The sequence below is a fragment of the Trachypithecus francoisi genome, unplaced genomic scaffold, assembly GCF_009764315.1.
Source record: "Trachypithecus francoisi isolate TF-2019V2 unplaced genomic scaffold, Tfra_2.0 Lachesis_group8, whole genome shotgun sequence".
Classification (NCBI taxonomy): Eukaryota; Metazoa; Chordata; class Mammalia; order Primates; family Cercopithecidae; genus Trachypithecus; species Trachypithecus francoisi.
In genome coordinates, this window is record NW_022681473.1 from 116,800,785 (window position 1) to 116,823,027 (window position 22,243).

At 43.6% G+C, this 22,243-nt stretch overlaps 1 protein-coding gene across 8 annotated transcripts in view; it reads right to left on the bottom strand.

The window, feature by feature from the left end:
• Positions 1-22,243, bottom strand: part of KCNJ1 (potassium inwardly rectifying channel subfamily J member 1) — a 101,910-nt gene that overhangs the window by 23,463 nt on the left and 56,204 nt on the right. For 5 of the 8 annotated variants that reach the window (XM_033204357.1, XM_033204361.1, XM_033204360.1 and 2 more), the window contains one exon: positions 8,890-11,132. The exons of 1 other annotated variant lie outside the window; for it this stretch is intronic. In XM_033204357.1, coding sequence (XP_033060248.1) covers positions 9,993-11,132 — 1,140 coding nt within the window. In that variant the 3' untranslated portion in view covers positions 8,890-9,992. Of the gene's footprint in view, positions 1-8,889; positions 11,133-13,249; positions 13,436-20,616; positions 20,786-22,243 lie in introns of those variants that run through there. 2 more of the 8 variants (XM_033204362.1, XM_033204359.1) reach the window with 2 other exon arrangements.

Here is a 22,243-nt window from a genome sequence, read left to right on the forward strand (position 1 = left end):
CGGGTGATTCTCCCACCCCAGCCTCTTGAGTAGCTGGGACTGCAAGTGTGCACCACCATGCCTGGCTAATTTTTGTACTGTGTGTAGAGATGGGTTTTCACTATGTTGCCCAGGCTGGTCTTGAACTTTACTGGTGTGTGCTGGTGTGTGCTACCATGCCAGACTATTTTTTCCATTTTTCTGTAGAGATGGGGTCTCACTATGTTGCCAGGCTGGTCTCAAACTCCTGGGCTCAAGTGATCCTTCTACCTGGGCCTCCCAAAGTGCTTGGATTACAGGTGAGAGCCACCACGCCCAGCTTGTTTGAAATTATTTTAAATAGATGCATCCATCTGCTTATTTTCTGTCTCCCTCCTCTAGGAAGTCAGTCCACGAAGGTGGGCCCTGGACTGTCTTCTTCGTTGTTCTATCCCAGGGGCCTCAGCAGGCCCCACCACCGTAAGCTCTCAAAACACATTTGATGAATAAATGATTGAGTGAGTGAATAAATGTTAAGAATACATTTATGTTTACTTCTGAGTCTTTTTGGGTACACATATATACACCTATATATGCAACAAAATATGACATTTTAAAAAACATTTCACACTTCAAAGCTTTTTTAGCTAAAAAAAAGTTTGTAATTTCTGGTACACACTTCTTTCAATTGATGTTTTGAGGACATTGTCTAAAATCATTCCTTATTTTTAAGATATGGTTTATGAAGTGTTGTGCCCTCACATCCTGGACTTTGGACACGTTTCCTCTTCCTGGACTCCCCTCCACCCATCATTTGACTAACTCTTCCTTTTGCTTCAAATTTCACTTCCATGTCTTTTTCTCAGAGAAGCTCTGTCTCCTCGGTGCCCCACACTAGGTGAGGATGCCTTGTGCCAGTTCTCCCCTCTGACATTGGTGTGCCCTGTCAGCTGCCTCAAGCATATGAGCTCCATGGAGCTCCTAGTGTATTTTCTTTTCTAAATGTGTCTGTAGGACATTGCTCAGTACCCAAATATTTGTTAAAAATAGCAGGCTGGGCATGGTGACTCAAGCCTGTAATCCTAGCACTTTGGGAGACTGAGGCGGATGGATCATGAGATCAGGAGTTTGAGACCAGCCTGACCAAATGGTGAAACCCTGTCTCTACTAAAAATACAAACAAATTAGCCGGAAGTGTTGGTGCATAATCCCAGCTACTCAGGAGGCTGAGGCAGGAGAATTGCTTGAACCCAGGAAGTGGAGGTTGCAGTGAGCTGAGATCACGCCACTGCACTCCAGCCTGGGTGACAAGAGCGAAACTCCGTCTCAAAATATATATATCTTGGCATTTCACACTGCATTAACTCATTTCCCTGTTGTGATACACTTAGGCTTTTCATCCCCACACATAATCCTACAACAAACATGCCTTTATGTAAATTCATCTATTAGGTGTCTGTGGTAAAAGAATCCCTTAACGAGGAATATGACTTTGTGGTTAATTCTGTGTCATGTGCTCTACTAATTGATCTTCGCAACAGCCACGTGGGGTTATCATCAGCTTACGAATGAGAAACCCACAACTCAGAGAGGGTAAGTGAGTTACCAAATTCATATGAAAGCAACGGAAAAAGAATCTGGACTCAGGCCTCCAGGAGAGAGGAGTTGGCCTGTTCCTGGGGAAGCCCATGAATTTTGACCCAGCCTGACCTGTGCTTTCAAAAGTGCCTGTTCTGCTATCTACAGTTTTTACTGGGATTAAATGAGTAGATACTTATAAAGCACTTAAAATAATGTCTGCTCATAATAAACTCTGTATAAGTGTTGAGTATATAGATACGTAGCAGCTCTGCCCTGACCAGCCGTGTATGAACCATGAGCACACATCTTAACCTCTCTGGGCCTCAGACTTCTCATCTGTAAAATGGAAGTCATGGTATTATTTCAGCTTTATTGTCAGGAAAATGTAAAGCACATGGACTCTCACAGACTCTAACACATGGTAACAACTTCCTCTTCAAGCCAGTCTAATCTCTCTAGAATGATAAACTTCTATATTTAAATCACAATTTAAATTTTTTGATGTCTTTCACAGTCATTTTATCACCCCAGCAATGACCAGAAGGCCCAATATTTTATATATCTCTGTTAAATATTCTAAGCATTATTAAGAGCTTTCTGGGTATAGCCAAGCCCTCTTAACCATCAGAGGCAGACAACTTTTCAACCAGGTCAGTTTCACTTTTGCGAATTGGAAGTGTATGGCGCCACCTCCTGGCCAAAGCACACCTCGCCAACAAAGTGCAGGTTAGTTCAGGATTGCCCATCTTAGTAGGATCCCCTCCCCGACCCCTACCGTCCCCTCTCTTCACTCCCAGCCAGGCCGATGTCTGAAGTACAGGATGGGTCAGCAATCGACTCTTTCTGAAGCTCATTAAGACACATTATTCCTCTTGAACAAGACCCCCTGCAGAAACTTAGGGGCCCTAAGTTTCTCCACTTGTGAAATAACAGGGTAGAGTCTGGCTTTGCCTAGGTCCCTCTCACAGCTAAGCTTCTAGGATTCTGTGAGTTCATCTCGGAGGCAGGCACAGGGAGGAAGGTGAGCTACTGTGTCTCAGGTTAAAATCAAGCCTGGAAATGGAAAGCAAGGCCTGGAAATGGAAAGCAAGGCCAGGAATCTAGGCTGGGAAATGATGAGGCCCAGGACCGAGGGAATGAGGCACAGCATGGCACTCCCGCTCATCAGCCAGACCCACCCTGCCTTGGCCTTGCCCGTCATCACTCAAACTACCGTTTATTGGGAGCCTATATCAGACACAGTGCTAGGTTCTTTACATAGTATTTTGTTAAATATTATTTTATACTATTATCTGTACACTATCCCTTTAAGGTAGGTATTATTGTTGTTCACAACTGGAAAAAAGGTTGAGAAAGGCGAAGAACTTGTTCAAGCCAAACACAGCCAGTAACTGGGAAATCTGGGATTTGACCCAAATCCATCTGTCTTCAAAGCCCCTGAACTTTGCATCTTATTTCTTGCCTTCATCCCTCCTCCTTCCTTGCCTACTTTTTTCTTTCATGCTTCATCAGGCTGTGTTTTTCAGAGGCCACCACAGGTTCACGTTGCATCTGGCCATTGATGTGGGGAACTGAGATAACCATAGGGATAATTATGGTCTCTACTTGCCATTTTTAGTTCAACTAAAAACAACTTTGCTAGTGGCTTCAACAGCCCACTCATTAGTGATTGCTGACTTTCACTTTGTTGGTGTAGAGGAAGGTGCCTCCGTGTCCTGCCTTCCAGTGAGGGCTTCCCAGTTTCCTCAGATGCTAAGTGCAACTGTAGATACACATGGCCTCTGTGTTCCCAAAAGATACACAATGCAAGGGTGCAGTGCTTTCTCCATTCCCAGACTCACCTGCCTTTCTGGTCCTGGCTACCACCTTCCAGGTGCATTTTCCTTCAGAAACGGTGACCTCCAGGCACGAAGTTTGTGGGTGGCTCCAGGAAAGGGAGAGGTGCAGGCAAGAACGCTGGGCTAACTAGCAGGCACCCTGGGTTCTGACTCCTGCTTCCCCACTTCACAGTTACATGACCTGGGCAAGTCATGTGGTCTCTGAGACTTAGTTTCCCCTCCTGAAAAATGGAAATGACAACACATTCTCTGCCTCCCTCAAAAGTTAGTTTCAGCCTCTAATGCTTTAATCCGTCCGTCATGCCAGCATAAGAGATGTAGTCCTGAAATACATGTTTCATCATCCCACGCCCCCTCAAAGACTGGTGGTTTGACTGATCAAGCCAAGACTCAAACTGAAGTCTGCCTGGCACCAAATCTCTGCGTCTTTGGACCGTTCCTTCCACGTGGCCATGCCGTGGCCATGTACAACTGCACAGCACTTCCCAGAGCCCCCAGGCACAGTCACGCTCCTGTGCCTCTGTTCGTCTGGAACATGTGCCCACCTGGTCACTCATCTCTCTGCCCTTCATCGTTCCCTCTGTCAAATCGTAGCCACACTTCGAACCCAGATCAGCTGCCTTCTCCTCCTAGAAGCCTTCCCCTGCCTCCTTCAGCACTTTTTTCATACTTAGCTTGTAGCCTTTATTCATTTCATTAATTTAATTTCAATTTTAATATATTTGTGCACAAAATTTTCCACACAAGGTGAGCTTCATGGCCCTAACCCCAAAGGGTCAGAGGATGCTAATCAAAAGAGAGTTATCCAGAATGTTCTAGGAATTGAATCTCCCCTCGCCAGCCGAGCCCCCACCCCATGTACTGGAGTGGCATGTCTTTCTTAAGGATACTTCTTCTGACTTTCTACCCAGCCAAAATTCCACGGAGGTTTGCTCCTCCAAGAGCTGTTGGCCCTGGCCAGACCGTCTCCCATTGGGAGCCCTGGTCGAGAGCCCAGCTTATTCCCCAGCAGGGTAGGCAGAATCAGCCCTACAGACACCCTGCAAAGAGAGGGAGGTTTTCAGGAAGGCAAAAAAGACAAGGCCACCATCGCTCAGGTTCAAAACTACACAGCAGGGGCCTCTGGAGCAAGATCCCAGCAACTACTGCAAGAGCACCCACGAAGGAGAGGGAGGGTGTCCCACAGACGTTGGTATTATCAGCACTTATCCCTCCATAGTGATCTGCAGAACATTCTGTTAGGTGAAGAAAACCCTGCAGAACGCTGTTTCTAGAGTGTTACCTTTTGTGTAAGAGTAGGGGCTGCATGTAAGTACTAACATGCCACATATGCATTGCTTACATCTTTCACAAAGAAACTGCCACAGGATACAAAACAATCAAGATGGTTACCCTTTATAGAAGGGGAAGAAATAGAGTGGAGGGCACAAGAATGGAAGCATGTTTTCTAAACCCTGTTCTGTGGTTTTGAAATTATATAAATTCCTTGCATAATTCATAAAAGAAACAGTTAAATCAGAAAAGGAAAACAGTAAACAAATTCTAACAATTGGAAATAAATGGAAACAAATGAACCTGTGTCCAGTTGGTACCTGATCACACGGAGAAAAGAACTACTTCAAGTGACTAACACTGTGTGTTGTTTGTACATTGCTATATAAAGAGAATCTATAGGATAGACGATTTCAAAATGTTTAATCCCAAATACTTTTAAGACCGTAATCAACAGTCTTATTGTTAGCAGTGGAGTCAATATTGTTTTTGTTGAAACTATTACAAGGACATGGCATAAGACAGAAAAAGACTCTCCCCACATTAGCAGTTTTCCAGTGTAACTCTCATCCCCTGGACTGGCTGGAACTCCTGGATCTTTTCTGCAGTAGGCAGGACCCTTCCTTCCTCTTTTTTGCATCCCCAGCACCTGGCTCACAGTAAACCCAAAGTGAGCATCTCTTGAATTGAAGGCAAACCCAAAGCACCAGGATTCTACTAAAATCCCCCCAACTCATAGCCTATCCCAGCTGGGACGGACCCCTGCGGGCACTGTTCTTGTCCCCCAGGCCTCCACTGGTCTCCGTCAGGCCCTGCCCTGGGCTCTGCTTTCTTTGCCCTTGAAGCATCAGGCACCGGGTCTGCTCTGGGACCCGTGTCCTCCCCTTCATTCCTCACCTTCACACCCATTGCTCCCACCCCGTGTTGCCGTGTCCATAGCCATTTACTTTCAACAGATGGATTTTAACATCTATTATTTCATTGAATCTCCCCCTGAACTCTATTACAAAACTCCATTTTACAAATAAAGAAACTGGAGCTTAACGAAGTTAAGTCATTTGTCCAGGCCCCTTGACAAATGACTGGTCGATGACATAGGTCAGTCAAAAGTTCATTGGACAGATGTGGGTTTGAATCCACTACCAGCCTTGAGCAAATCATTCATTTGTTTATTTTATTCATTATAACCATGTATGGATTGTGTGAGGAACTAGCAGAGGCTGGTGCTAGGAATACAGAAGTGAGTAGAGAACACAGGCGCTGTTCTCCAGGGAGAACTGAGGCGCCACTTCCCATATCAAAATGGAAATAATATCTGCCTCTACATCAAAGACTGAAATATAAATGTATATGTGCGTGTGTGTATACATACACATATGCACACACATAGTTTTTAATTATATATATAATTAGTATATATATTCCATGTTTGTATATATTTAGAGAGAGCAGTATATATATTAGTATTCGGAAGATACTTTGCACCAACTGGCTAATCAAATCTTCAGGACATCCCTGATACTTCCGTATACTGGCCTGGTGGATGACCTAGAGTCCATGGGAAAAGATTGCCTTTTCCTAGAACCTGCAATTCCGGAGATGTTCATACAGCACTGGCCAGGGCTCTGTCCTGTGCTGAGCAATGAGTGGTTTCTCCCAAAGTATGAGATGCATCCCAAGAGCATGCACCAGTCATCTGCGGGTTTCAGGGAAATGTGTGACGGCCCTGGGGAATTCCCTCAGAGGGTGCTCCCTCCTAGGATGTCGACCAGGGATTTTCAACCCATGGGCTTTCCAGGCGGACTGCCCGGGGTTTGCATGCCAGCCCTGCCATTTTCCAGTGAGTGACTCTGGACATGTTCCTTACTTTAGCTGCCTCAAATGAAATAAAGTTATAATCATAGTCTTGACCTCTTAGGATTGCTGGGAAAATTAAATGAGGGAAGGTATATAAAATGCTGTAAACAGAACCTCAGACGTGGTAACAACCTAGTAAATAACAACTTTCTTCTGCCACTGCACAAGCCTTGGGGTTTCCCACTTGACGGAAGGATACTGACGTCTTCTAGAACACCCAAGCAGTCAAGGGCGCACTGGGTAGAGACGCACCCCAGCTCCTGGCCCCTGTAGCCGGTGGTGCAAATCTCCCTCCCCAAAGGGCTCAGCTCCAAGGAGTCCAGCTGGGTGCATCTGGCTGGGGAGATTAAATTATTTTTGAATTCCTAACTGAATGTTCTTTTAATGGAAACTTAATGACAGGCATTGAAATAGATTTCCTCCATAACCCCTCCTCCCACCCCCTAACCCCCCATGGCTCTGCCTTGCGCAGTTCCCGATAACCTTTATTCCCTGGCCCTGGACTTTTATCTCCCCAATGACAAACAGCCCTTGCCGGACAGAAAGAGGAAATTCCAGTCATTGTTCTCAAACTTCTGGCTTCCAAAATAAAATGCTCTATCTCCCCTGTCAAGCTTTGATTGACACACACTTCCTGTAATGGCAGGCAACAACGGCCCAGGGGCGGGGCCGGATTCATTTGCATTCCTTCCATCAGAAGCTGTCCTAACGTTTGTTCTAGACAGGGAAAGATCCCCGTGCTATTCACAGAAGCATCCTGTTGAGGACCCATATTCCATTTCATAAAAAATCCCCAAGGAAGACACTTCCTCCACCGTCTCTGCAATCCGCCCTGGGAGTTCTCCTGGAAGGTCCAGTTGCACACTCTCTAGTGACGGACACAGAAGGACAGTCACCGATCAGCCCATGTCTTAGATCTGGCAACACAGAAAAGATCTTTCCCTTCTGACTTTTCTCTCTTAAGGAATAAATAATTTTTAAACATTTAGTGCTTTCCATTAAGGACAACCTCCCAAATCTTAATTCTTAAATATCGGAGCTTGAGTCAACCTAAGTCCAGGAAGATTCAACCAGGATCAAACGCTCTTAGTCAAAATCCCCATAGCAACAGAGATGAACTGGGTAATTCAAAGGGAACCAGTCTCAAGGAAAATTCTGAATATAATAATGCATCATGGGATGCAGTTTTTCGTGAAGGGAATTAGAACTACTGACTTGCTTTTAAAATCAGCAAATAGAAAAACCTGGCATCTGTAGCAAATAGCAGTACTGATGTGGTCAGATCCCACTGGGAAAAATGTTACTGCATTGTAATAAAAAGGCTGCCTTTAGCAGTGGTGGTAACCTACAAGCAGTTTGGCCTTCTGAAGCTATTTTTCATTTCTCTTTACTACTTGAGCACCCATGCCCTTGTTAACCCCTTTCTTGAAATGCACAGGAGTTTTATGAGCTTTTGGGTTCCAGCCACTCCTTAGACCTATCAAAAGTTACCTGTTCCAGGCCTCATTTCCTAGGGGCTTAATTGGATGTACCTATGTTAATGGTTGCTAGAGGGTCAATGGGAATTTCCATTAAAAAGAGACTCCAGGTGCAGAGTGTCTTGATCCTAGCAAAGGGATATTTAGAAGCAGACGGGCTTCCACCGAATAACCCAGAAGTAAATACCAATCAGAAAGATGTCAGTTGTTCAGCTCCCTAAACAATCAAAGGGAATGGATTGCTTATGACCATCTCACTTCCAGCCATCCCCATGCACGCTGCCAGCCAGCAGGAGAATACACCAGGAGGAATGCATGCTGCTGGGAACAAGTGTCAACACAGGTTCCCTCCAGTTTATGAAGGGGCTACATCATGACAGGGGGCCAGCAGAGAATTCCAGCTCCCTCAAGCTTGTGATACCTGATTTCTTTTTCCTGTCAGCACATTACATTGTGGTGCCAAAGCACTCACAGGCACAGAGTGAGAATTCCACACGGGCCAGCTACGGCCACTGTTATAGCCACCGACAAGGTGTGCAACCCTAAACACATCAGACTTCCCACTGTTCTTAGTCAGAAGGACAGGAGTGGTGCATGGATCTGTACAAACACAACCCAGGCATGCAAAAACATAAGCCATCCCTCCCACCCACTGTGGGCAGCTGCTGTTTTATGTGCCAAGACTCACACTGGAGAGGCGTGATGGAGCTGGACCGGAAGGGGTGTGTCTGTGGCCAGGGTCATTTCCTCCTGAGGACTCCAGACAACAAACGTGTCCTATCTGCTTCCTCTCCACTCCTCCCACCACTTCCAGGAGGTGGTCCTATCTGCAAGAGGATTTTCACCTGGGACCTGATTCAGTTAATGCATAACAATAATAATAATAATAATAATCAAAGTGCATGCACAGTTTCAGAAATTTACTATATTAATCAACACACAGAAAACATTTGATTCCTAAGCAGCTTTGAGTACCAGCTTTTTTCTGGGACACATTCAAAATGATGCAGGTGGGGATCTGAAAAAGACTTTCACAGTAGAACCTTCCCCTCAAGGTCGATCTTTCCATAAGCTGATCCCTTTTAGGAAGATGGGCTCCCAGGGAAAGAAAGACATAGTAACATTCTGACTGTGGAGCTCCGTCCCATTCCTCTCTCTTTCCCATTTCTTCTTTAGAAACAGCGTTCCAGTACAAACTCTAGGTGGAGAAACACATGAAACTGTTTCTTCTCAGGTGCATTAATGATACATTCCCTTCTCTACTGACTTTGCGCCTTCCAACTCCTCATTGCTGTCTTGGAAGAACAGGAAATGCTCTTTATAAACAGTTTTATAGCCCTTTAAGCCATCCAATACAGATTGAAAGAAATATCATCACCACTTTTAACTAAAGCATTCTGTCTTACAGGAAGGTATTATCAAGATTCCAGTGTATAGATTTAGCCTCTGTCTAAATGTACCACATGAGAAGCTTAGAGCCTCAAATTGTTCCTTGTGTAGCATTTTCTTATTGTCGTTGATTGGTTGGTTCATCTCCCCAAATTAGGAGATGATTTTTCTTTGAGTAAAAGTTCACATTAAAATAAAAGTGGAGTCTTTCTTATCAGTAGAATCAAAATGAGATTATTATTCTTCCCTGATCCTTTCTAAAGTTCGTAACTTCTTTAAGGAAACTTTAAAAAATATTCGGCCTGTCCATGAAACTTTTGATAATTTTGTCTGCTCCCATCAACCTTATATGAGCTCAAATAATCATATTTAAGATTCCAAGTGAGCACCTATGGCTCTCCTATGCCAGTTTCATATAAATGCATTGCACTTTCTAATACAGTAGCCTTGTAGAGATGCATGTCTTGTGGGATCACAATTGCGAGGCTCAGGGGTCATTGTGCTGGTAGACTTTGAAAGCTCTCATCCTACTTTTGTACCCCTGGATTGTTGACTGCTTCATGCTTCTAGCCACTAGGAACTTTAGAGACTTTGTTTTACTCCTGTTGAAAAGCCACTGTTACATTTTGGTGTCATCTGTTTCATTGATTTCTGACAAGATGAAGTTGGGGTTGTCATAGCCTCTCTTCATCCTGGCTCTAGCATCTTTCTCATTATAAAGGCACATGGCACAGTGAGGGGTCTCCACTTCCACTGTCTTGCTAAAGTTATGGAAATCCACTCGGTATTTCCCTTCTTTTGTCTTGGATACTATGGGAGCAAAACGGTAGCCCCAAAGTACCTCCTCTGGGACATAGGATGTCCGGACCTGGCAGGTAGCACTGGTGGACTCCACTGTGCCATCTAAAAACACCACTAATTCAAAGTCCTGCTGGATAAGGGTCTCCGCTGCCATGTGGAAGAAGGGGCTGTTGTGATCAATGACATGGTAAATTGTCAATGGGGAGATGAAGAATAAATTTTCATTCCCAGCATCAACTACAAAGTTGATATTGATCTGGTCCAAAATAATGGTCTCTCCTTCAGGAGTGACTGTGGTCTTCAGAAGCTTTCCATAAATGTGACTGCTAATAAGAAGGCTCTTCCTGAGATTAGCCACTCGGATTAGGAGACAAAGCTTCCCTCCCCGTTTGCTGATCACTGCATTCTTGCTGAATGTAATGGTCTTGGCACGTTTTTTGGGCCTGGAGATCTTGGCTAAGATGGCCCCACACATGAAAGAATTGATCATAACTCCAAGTATAGACTGAAAGATAAGTAGAAAAATGGCAGTGGCACACTGTTCTGTCACACACCTGAATCCATATCCGATGGTCACTTGAGTCTCCAGAGAAAAGAGAAAAGCTGCGGTCAAGCCATTAATGTTCTCCACACAGGGAGTGTGATTGGCAGAAGGATGGAACTCCGGGAGGTCTTTGTGAATGTACGCTACTGTGTACCACAGGAGACCAAAGAAAAACCAACTCCCCAAGAAGGCTGTGATGAAAATGGTCATTTTGTATCTCCATTTGAGGTCAAGTACCGTTGTCCAGATGTCCACAAAGAATATAAACCTTGACTGTGCCTCCACATTGCCAAATTCTATGTTGCACCTTCCATCTTTGGAGACTAGCCTTGCTCTTTGACGAGAATGCCCAAAAAAGCGAGTGACAACCCATTTCCGAAGACGTTTGAACATACTTTCTGTCAACACCCTGATCTGAAAACACATCAAAGAAAAACAAAAAAGGATTATGTTTGTAGCAATAGTGAACTAGGTGACTCACATAAAAGACCTAACTACGAAAAGATCATTCAAAATTATCTGGGTTACTAATCATTTGGCAAGCTGACAAGTTTATTCTGGATACCACAGTGCTATTTCTGATAGAAACTTTCCACTGGAAGACCATGTTACTCAAGTATAAAAAGTCAAAATAATTACAGAGAGCTAGAAATGGAGACAAACTAAGAGATTATATATTCAAGTGTTTCCTGACCTCAACTAGTCTCACGTAACCTTAAATATGTTTGTAATAACCAATTATGACCTGTATTTTTATTTATTGAATATTACTTAAATCACCTTCTCATAAATTTAGCCTTATGTTAAGCAATAATTTCTGAGAAATCACAAACTTGAGCATTATATATATTTTTGAGATATAGAAAAATAAATAACTGATCCATAAAACACTCATCAATATACTTCCTAAATCATCTATGTACTTCTATTGATACCCCTATATCAAGAAAAATCCTAATTCAATTCTGTTCTCTCTTTTATCAAGTGAGAAAACTGAGATTCAGAAAATTTAAATGACTTGTCCAAATTCATGTACCTAGCCAGTGGCAGGATGACAAATAGAATATAGGGCTCCCTGCCTCCAGTCTAGGGGAGCTTCTACCACTCCGTGTCTCAGTTATCAAATGTTATATTCTAAAGTTACACTTCCCTAAAATACTTTTAGACAAGTATGGGTCACATTTCTTTTTGTTAAATGCTCAACACTATTTAGAACAGAGCTCAGATCCAACCAGATGGTCTCACAGGACTTCTCCATAAATCTACAATCCTGTTCCTACTCTCTCCCCATGGTTTCCCAAGATTCCCAAAATGAATAGTATGAGAGCCACCATCAACACATCTCACACTTCCTTTCCCTACTCCAAAGTTGGAGGACTGGGGAGCATTGATTTAAATAATACTCCATTAAGACAGACCATACTTTATTCATTCCTATATCCCAGTTGCTAGCACAGTTGATGAGTGCCTACTGTTTATTCAGTAAACATAAATGAAATAATTCAGTGAATGAACTACATTTTTCAAATTCCTATCTGCTCAACTGATTTTTTATAGATGACATTACTGTGACTTCCATTTTACAGCAAAATAGTGAAGGGACTGTCCCATAAACAGCCAGCGATGGTGAAACCTAAAGTCATAAACGCTAGATTACCTCCTCCCCTACGCCCAAGAACATCAAGGTGTGCCCACCCTGGTCTGCAATGTCTTCAGGGTATTTTTCATTAAATGCAAATATGTTTTTAAAATAGATTTCAAAATCCCCCTTGAAAAAATGTGTTTATTCGTAAGAACTAGGAAGCGAAACCAACTGAGTGATACATTTTAAATAATAGTGATATCCCACAGTGTCTTGTTCAAGGCCTTAACCCAGCTGAAAACACAAGAAGCTAACACCAAGTCGAAGCGGTGACAAGAAAACCACAGCTGTGGTGATTGGAAATGTTGAGAACAGGTCTTAAAGACATAAAGAAAAAAAAAAATGCTGCCAAGAGAATAAACAACAATGCACATAGTCAGAGGGCCCTCCTCTCCTCCCACACTGCCCTCATTGGCCTCAAGTCCCCAGTGAGATTGGGGATGGTGCATGTGAGGTACAGAGGAGGAAGTGGTCTCCTCCTTTCCTCGCACACACATCCTTTACCCTGGTCTACACCCATGTGGACTGACCTATCTGCCAGGTGCATTCAGGGTCGCACTGTTTATCCAGCTCTCCAGAGAGTGACTCTCAGCTCAAATAGTAAATTCTAAAACCAACAGTTATCAATTGAATCCACATTCTCTTTGTCATACATTGTAATTCCAGAGATGGCTCCTAACACACCAACTTCTGAGTTTTTTTCCCCACCACCCTGCTCCTCTAGTCTCCCTTAAATTCACTTTACTTTTACAGGTAAAGAAGATTTCTGTAGAGTGAAGAAGTATCCCGATTGATCACTTGAATAACGTTGGGTTTCCATACCTGCATTAATAATGAACCATTATCTGCCTGGCTTTACAGAGAGGTGATTTCCTCAGCCTCCACTTACCAATGTCTCAAACACATTCCACCTGGAAGCATTCATGGCTGGAAAAAGCAAGGAAGTGGTGCTGGGAGTTGGTCTTTCTATGCAGACTGATTTCTTTCAGACTCAGCCTAATTTATTGTAGGCGACAGTCAGTGGACTGACGCTAATTTGTGTTAACTTGAAAACACTTAATTTGATAGTGGAATCGTGTGATTTAAACCAAGGCAATTGGTTGTTCTCAGACCAAGCCCCAAGTTGAATATGTATTTTTTCTTTCCAACATCACATGGCTTGAATATCAACATGCCAAGACATGACAAGCCATCAGCTAAGGTCCCTGGGGGGCAGGAGTGGATTGGGTTCCAGCATTGCCTTCCCCTCCTTGGCCACGCTCTATTGCTCACTTGTTTCTCCTAAAAGTTGTGCCTAACAACTACTGGCCGGAAATAGTTACTTATCATCAATCTCCCAGCCTATTCTCTGAAACCCACTGAAATACTGAGTTTTCCAAGTGTTCACAAAGATGCAGGTGAACACACAGACATAGATAAGTACATATTTACAAGACAACAGTAAGATCACACCAGGAAGAAACAAGATACCACGTTAATCTCTCTATACAAGTTATGTAAGAAACAGACTTAAAAGAAGTCTTTATTGTTGGAAGTCTTTATTATTCTGGAAAACATGGCATTTACTGAAGGTGTTTTTTACATGCACTGGGTTAGCCAATGCTATTGATTTATTTGTTCTGCATGAGAGGGATTATTCTTAGAGAATGCAATGATACAGGATAAATTCATCCACTAACCAAAGCTGTCATTCACATGGCAGACCCATTATTGCACAGATCCTACTTTTTTTAGACAATGGCATTTAATCTAACCACAGACAGAGCCAATATGTATTTCATGAACTCTTAGGTGATTAGAAATTGTCCCTGGTGTCTGCGTTATGTAATATGCTCAGTTTTTAGGTTCCTTTCTATTGAAATCAGTAAATCTTAATAGCAAGCAAAGGGCTGCGCGTTAGCTAATATTTACCAGGGTATTCTTAGTGGCTTGGCAAAGTAAGTGGATTACATTACTGCCACTTTTTTTTTTTTGAGACAGAGTCTCGCTGTGTCGCCCAGGCTGGAGTGCAGTGGCGCGATCTCGGCTCACTGCAAGCTCCGCCTCCCGGGTTTACGCCATTCTCCCGCCTCAGCCTCCGAGTAGCTGGGACTACAGGCGCCCGCCACCGCGCCCGGCTAGTTTTTTGTATTTTTTAGTAGAGACGGGGTTTCACCGTGTTAGCCAGGAGGGTCTCGATCTCCTGACCTCGTGATCCGCCCGCCTCAGCCTCCCAAAGTGCTGGGATTACAGGCTTGAGCCACCGCGCCCGGCCTCTGCCACTTTTTCTTTAGCGCCTCAGCATTCTTGTTCTGTAAACAATCCATTCTCAGAAAATAGACATTTTGTGCACTTCCCAAACATTGATTGTATGCTTATTCTGTAGGATTTCAAAGACAAATAGAACTCTTCCTGTTCTCAAGGAGTTCATAGTCTAATGGGGAAGTGAACTAAGGAAATCAATTAACAACCTAGCATGGTTGGTATAATGCCAAAAAGAATAACTTTTTTAAAAGATCCCCATCAGCTGGGGATCCACCCTTTCTTTGCAAACTTACTTCAACTGGCAGAAAACTCATTGCATTTACGTATACATTAATTTATTTATCAGTCATTATTCACTGATGATGTGTTGATACCCAATGTTGACTGTGTGTGCTAACCATTGTTCTAGACATCCTAGACATCAGTCCTTGTCATCATGCAGCTCCCATTTCAGCAGAGAGGGCGGTGCAAATGAGTCAATCAATCAACTGCGAAATGACCAGTGATAAATGCCAGGATATGAAACAGCGGGAGCCCTCCGGGGAGCACCTATTTTCATGAGCAGAACCGCAACCCTGAGGCCAAGCCCTGAAAATGAGTTAGAGTCACACATAGTAGAAACTCTATAAATATTTGCTGAATGATGATAAATAAATAAACCAATGAGTATATAAAATCAATGAGCTTGCTCTCACTTATATCACTTAGTATCTGGTGGCTCCCACTCTAATGGAGATGTCATGTGTGTCCAGTACTAACCACGTTACAGTGTAATCTTCTATGGGACCCAGGCAGGGGCAACCGAGGAAAGAAAACATGGAGGAGCTGAAAGAAGTTTCAAATAAGCAAATAATGGAGCATGGAAAGCCTCAGTGAGACACTGGGCTGCAAAGGCAAGCTGGAGCCAACACACTCTGCACTTGGTGTACCATTTGACATGTTGTTTTCATAGAACTAAAGGAGAAACTGTGATAAAGAACATTCTTCTAGTTGTGCTTCAGAGAAAACTCATTGAAATTCTAAATGAGTCTGAAGTCTCCTCCATTTAACAGCCCTTCAAATTCTTGAAAATAAACATATTTTCTTCCTGAATTTCCTTTTCTCCATAAAAATATGTGCTTCATTTGTATGTAACATCTACTTTAGTCAGTATGTGTTCATTTTAAGGGAAGGACCAACAGTTTGTGGTCCTCACCGAATCTGATGAACCCAGGTGCAGAAGCTCTTCTTCCAGAGACACCACTTGAGAACAATTCGTTATGAATTTGGGATTTCTTACAGCACTTACCACCCTAGCCTGCTCAGCAGTGGAACAGCCACTCTGTCAAAGAGGGGAAAGGGAAATAGGCATGGCTGTTACTGCTTCTGATTTAGAATTAGAAATCTATTATTCCTCCACAGAAATGGAAAAACAAAAAGAAAAACAAAAACACTTACTGCAGTCTGCCTTTTAGTCAAACCTGTCATAGCTCATACACAGCCTCAGTTAACTTTAGGACATTTCTGAGAGTCAGGATTTCAGGTCAGAGGTAGGAAATATGAGCTATGTGGCCTGAGAGAAGAAGTCAGATGATTTTCTCCTGTCCCTTTGTAACTGCAGTAGAGAAGAAATTCATTTCTATGAAAAAATTACTGCTTTACCAACAGTTGATTGAATCCAGAAACATTTCTTGAGGATTTTCCATAGCAACGATTGAATGGGATTACGGAGAAGCGCCTCTTCCTTCTTAATCAATATAAACACTCTATTTATTGAGCATCTGCTATATACCAGGTGCTGTGCTAGGAAACAGTGCAAGGTAACAGCCCCTGCCCTCAAGTTGTTCACGAATAAGTAATTCAAGAATTGTAATGGGGCAGGTTTGCTGACTTGAAAAGATTGAGGACAGGATGTTAAGGTGGCCCCAAAGAGGAGACCCAGAAGGGTGGGTGGATGTTGGACTTGTATTCTTACTCAGCTTTGCTAAGGAGGGAAAACAAGTGCATCTAACTGCTGCTGCAGAGGACTTCCTGTTTTCTATGAAAATCATCCAAGCTATTGGATGGGCCATATTGGAGATTACAGCCAATGGAGGAAAAGGCTTCCATGAGAGTGACGAAAGTTCTGACAACATATCTTGTCTATCAGCTATGCTAGCTTCAGAGCCCATCCTTCCAGTGCAGAACAGGAAATCTGGAAAATACAAACATGTTTTATAAAGGTTTTCTCTATAATCAGGGCAGAAGTCTTATCTTGGAGAGGTGGGAACAGGATAGAGGGAGAGAATTATCCTTGGCAAGGCTGAAAAGAGCCATGGTACTGAGGCTTGATGCTGTTCTTCTCTCACCCTAGACATTAACTAGGATTTGACCAATGGAAAAGCAGCCCTGACCTCTGGGAGCTGATCTTGAACTACCAACAAGGTCTTGGCTCTCCTGGCACAGGAGACTGGGTCTTGCTCCTGTCAAGCACAAGCAATCTCACAGATCGTCAGCCTCAGACCAGGCCACTCAGATCATGATGGATTGGGATAAAACAAGGTCACTCTGTAATAATGTCTAAACACCGTCAAAACACAAACGTTATCCAAGCCATAAAATGGCCAAATATCCCCCCATCCTGGCTATGATGAGTGTCTGCTGTTTCTTTCCCCAGAACAGCTTTAGCCTCACGTCAGTCTTCTCACCTAGATAATAAGAATTATCAACATATTGAATCATAGAATCATCACTACTCCCTAACAGCACCTAATCCAGAGCAAAGCATTGCTTCCTTAAGCCTCTCCCCAACCACATCACCTGAAACATGCTCAGATCCTATGAAAGTCCTTTCCAAAGCCCTCTCAGTGAGACGCCCCGTGATTGCTTATGGTGCAGGTCTCCATAGCTGCAAAAAGTCCAACTTGCTCAAACACAGGGTACTTTCTGACTGGAGGGCACTGACACCATGAAAGACCGTAAGAGCACAGGAAATAAGAAGTGTAACTATAACACAATAAAACCATTTTACAAGCCCATTGGTGAGAACCAGTTGCATTCCGTGGCTTCCGCAAGTCTTACATGCCTATGTGCAATTGGTACGTATGTTTGTTTTTGTATGAAGAAGTGAAGAATCAGGATATTGCCACGTTCAATAGAAAAACCCATTAAAATAAGTTAAAAAATTTCAAGTTCAGGTTTTAAGTTCTATCTAGCTAACTTGTTTCCCAAAGCCATTGGTTATCCTAAGATAACTATACTGTCACCACAAAAACCTATACCTCTTCTTAGCATCTTGATTGGGTCCCAGTGGGAAGCACTGGAAGCTGTGATGTCCCCACCACTGGGAGCTAGTGAAGCCTGAATCCAGGCAAAGTGTTTGTGAGGTCTTACCAGTCTCTGGTGGCAGTCCGCATTTGCTGTAGTCAGAAATCAATGCTTTGGAAGCCGGATGCTTATCCTGTATGTATTTTCTTTTTAATTTCTTTTCTTTCTTATTTATTTTTATTTATTTATTTATTTATTTATTTTTGAGACAGGGTCTCACTCTGTCATCCAGATTGGTGTGCAGTGGTGCAATCACAGTTCACTGCATCCTCGACCTCCTGGGCTCAACCGATCCTCCTACCTCAGCCTCAAAGTATCTGAGACCACAGGTGTGCACCACCATGCCCAGCTGATTTTGTTGTTGTTGTTGATTTTGTAGGGATGGAGTCTTATTATGCTTCCCAGGCTGGTCTTGAACTCCTGTTCTCAAGCCATCCTCCTCCCTCGGCCTCCCAAAGTGCTGGGATTACGGGTGTGAGCCACCATGCCTGGCCACTGTATTTCCAATATTGTTTCCTGCTGTGCTTCATAATAGTTTCTTAAGATATTTCAGAAATGCTAGCATGTCTAAGTTATATGAAGAAAGACCAAAAAGAAGCACTTGGTCCCTGCCTTGTTCAGAGTTTTAAAGAGAGAGCGGCACATCCTCAGGGGCTGTGAGGAACAGTGACAAGGAGCTGGAACACCCTAGGGGACAGGAGAAACTCACTGCCACACAATGGGAGCTACGTGGCTATACTAGAGATTTTCTAAGAATTTTCTCTTCTAAACTTTCCCTTAAACTGCACTTTAAGGGAAAGCATTGCTTTATTGGACGTTAGGTGGGTTGAGCCAGGGTTGAGAAGGTAAACCAAGGTAAAAATGGCAGTGCAAAGTACAGATGAATGAATAAAAAGGCTGGGGCTGAGAACAGTCTCCAGAGAGTGTGGAATGGCCATTAAGGTGGCCGGAGAGGGTTACTGTAGTCGGCTGCCTGTTGCAGGAGACACACACTGTGGCAGTCTCAGTGAACAGCGCCCTCTGGAGCACGATGTCAGCGATGCCCCTCTGGAATAGTGACATTCTGGGCCCCCAAAGGCCTGCAGTATCATCCCAGGCACTGATGCAAAATCTCTTCAAGGTATTGTTGGATTTAAACTCATAGTAACTCTAGGAGGCTGGGAACTGAGGCTCAGAGAAGTTAAACAACTTCTCCAGGGTCACAAAGCAGAGAGCCAGAAGAGCAAAGATTAGAAGAATCTAGATCTTCCCAACTGAGAAGTCTTTGCTTTTAAACCCTAAAGCATACGTAACACAGTTGGTAAACAATGTAGAGGGAAAGTAAATATTTATTCAGCATCAACTTACTCTGTGCCAGGAATGGTTTTCTACACATTTCCTTGCTTTGTGTGAGTGATCACATAAGAGTGTGAAAGCTAGCATGGGTCCAAAACTTTTTAGATAGTGAGCATAAAAGGATCAGGAGGGGACAGGTTTCTGGGGTTTTGCAGTATCTACAAAAGCACTACAAAAGGAGGAAGGAGAGGGCTTGATGGAGAGGGCACTAGGTACCCTGAGTTGGATCTGAGGGTGTGTGTTGGAGGAGAAGGCCATAGGCCCTGATGTCATGAGAGGGGCCTGGTAGAGCCAGGCAGAGTTTAGAAATGGTTACGATATCAAGAGAATTAAGAAGCAGCCATGAGAGCAACTGAAGATGCGCTGTCCAGCATCACGCTTTTTTTTTGGAAGCTTCTGTGGCTTGTCCCGGCATAAGCAAACGACCTGAAGTTGTGGGCGTGACATTTTACATTTAGGGACATCTGTAGGCCTCTACAGGGTGCTGTTACTTCTTCTACAGGCACAAGTTTGGTGTGATGACAATGGCTCCTGTGGGAAGAGGAGGCAACCCCCCCACAACCCCACCTGCCCACCCGCCAACCCACCACCTGGTAGATAAGGAAAACCTGCCAGTGACGATGAGCCGGCCCCATGCTCATCACTGCTTTAGCAGAGGGCAAAGCTCTTGACCTTGGAGTCAGTGCTGAGGTCATGTTTAGGAAGCAGACTGGGGATACAAAGGCAAAAAGACGCATCAGAGGCCTCCCGGCCTCCAACCATAGAGGCTGGAGCAGATCATTTAACCTCTCTGGTCCTGTATCACCTCCTATTTCCTCAGCTGGGAACCCTTGGCACTCTACTCTCCCCAACGCCACCCCCACCCCCTTGCTGACTTCATGACCTCAAGTTAAATGTCATTTCTCAGAAAGACATGTAAATGTTAGTTTCTCAAAGAAGGAAGAAGATCCCCCTCCCCATTTAAATCAAGTTTCCTCTCCTTGCAATATTTGATTGTATGCTTTCCTTTTATTTGTGGTGTGAACAGTAATTTTAACTGATACATTTACTTTTGTGCTGTCTCCTCCACTGCCATGTCCCCAGTGCCCACGCACCCCAGCACCAGGCAGAGAACAGAGGCTCAACAGGTATCTGTCAAGGAAATAAGCAAATAGAGGAAAGTGTGGATGACTCAGTGTGCTTGATTTTTGAAAGGGGCTGTGGAGAGGGCCATGCCAGCCTAACACCACTCTCTGATGCTGGTGGTGGGACTCAGTACTTGCAGAACCTGAACGGGCAGATGATTAGGTCCCGCAGCCTTTGCCTAAGAGGCTCTGCATAACCAAATGCTTACCCAGCTTTCTTGTAGCCTGGGGTGTCCAATAGTTGCTTATTGAAAATCAAGCCACTCACCTCTGTCGGAAGAGGTTCAGGAGATGATTTTCAAAACCTCGTGTATAAGTAGATCTTGGGGTGACCAGCAAGAGCTGCTTGGTTTGGGATTCCACCTGTGGGGATCAGAACTTATCACACTGTCTCTGTCAGGGCGCAGGATGGGATGAAGGCACAGTAGAGAAGATACCTGGTAAAATACAACACACTTGGCTACTGTCTGGGGACAGAGGACAGGCCCACACAGAAGCCAGGGTGAAACTTCAGTCAGTCTGGACCAGGAACACACAGGACCCTCCACATCAGCAAAGGCAGAAAGGTCAGCTCAGGCTCCGGTGGACTCAACTTTAACCCAAGTTCTCAAACCTCTTCCACACGCTCAGGCCACACCTCCCTAACTAGTCCATTCTAGTTTCTAGTGAATTTAAGATTGAAAATTAAATTAACACAATGATCCACAGTCTTTCCTAGTCTCATGGTCTTTTTATTTTTATTACTATTAAAAAGAACACCGCTGCATTGAAAATATCATTGTACACATCTAGATATTCCATATTGAAATCACTGTATATTCTCAAAAGATGTATGTAGACAGAAATTGTGTATGGTGAATCATATTACATATCATTAGGATATTAGATATTTATAGGAATCCTATAGTGGATTATTTTATAAAGTGAAGAATAGTTTTTGCAAATCAAATAATCATTCTTCCACTTGTTTATCCTGTACGTGAGTTGAGAAGGAGATGGTTGTTCTGAAAACCGGATATATCTGTAATGAAACTGTTCTTAAGTCTCATATTCAGCCACCCACCTCAAATGGCACTGGAGTTTAATGAAGGAATTTCAATGTTTATTAAAAAGTTGTAGCTATTCTGTGTGCAGAGATCCTGTTATTAGTCTGACCCTTCTAGTTCTCTGTGGTTTGGACTGGTATTAAATCAACTCAGTCTTTCCAGACCAGAAAGGAATGGATTCCATGTGGACAGGAGGCCTGAACATGCTTTACCGAGTGTCTGTGACAAGAAGGTGCACTTTGTTTTAAAGAAAACATATAGGATGCCCAACCTTGACAATTTATAAAATGGAAAAAATTCAGCGAATGTACTGAGTCTGAAGACTCAAGGGGACTAGTATTCATTAAGCTGCACAGGCAAAGAAGGCCCTTGTAGCCCAGCTTCCACAGACACACAAGATCTAAGGCACGGAGCACCAAGTGCTTGGGTTTGGAAGGGGATTTGGATGCCTTCTAGGCCCACACCTTGTGTGTTTGAAGTTTCTCTGTCCTAGTCCCATCAAGTGACCTACGGGGTAGGATTTAAGAAGTGGGTTTCCAGTGTTTGAATCTGAAGTCAGTCACTTACTAGCTCTAACACTGGGTACTCAGTGTATCAGTTTCCTTGTCTGAAAAATGGGGGCATTCATATCTAGCTTACAGATGGATAGAAAGAGCTTAGACCACACTTGGACATAGAACATGATCAAGCTATTAACACCTTGAGTCATACTGCGTGCAACTCCAGTTTCTCCTTCAAGCTCCTGCCATGCATTGAATGAAAGGAGGCAATCCTGTCCCTGTCTGTGAGGCCTTTAATCCTGGGCTTCTCTAGCTACTGTGCAGGCTGCAATCGCATCCTGCTTCCCAG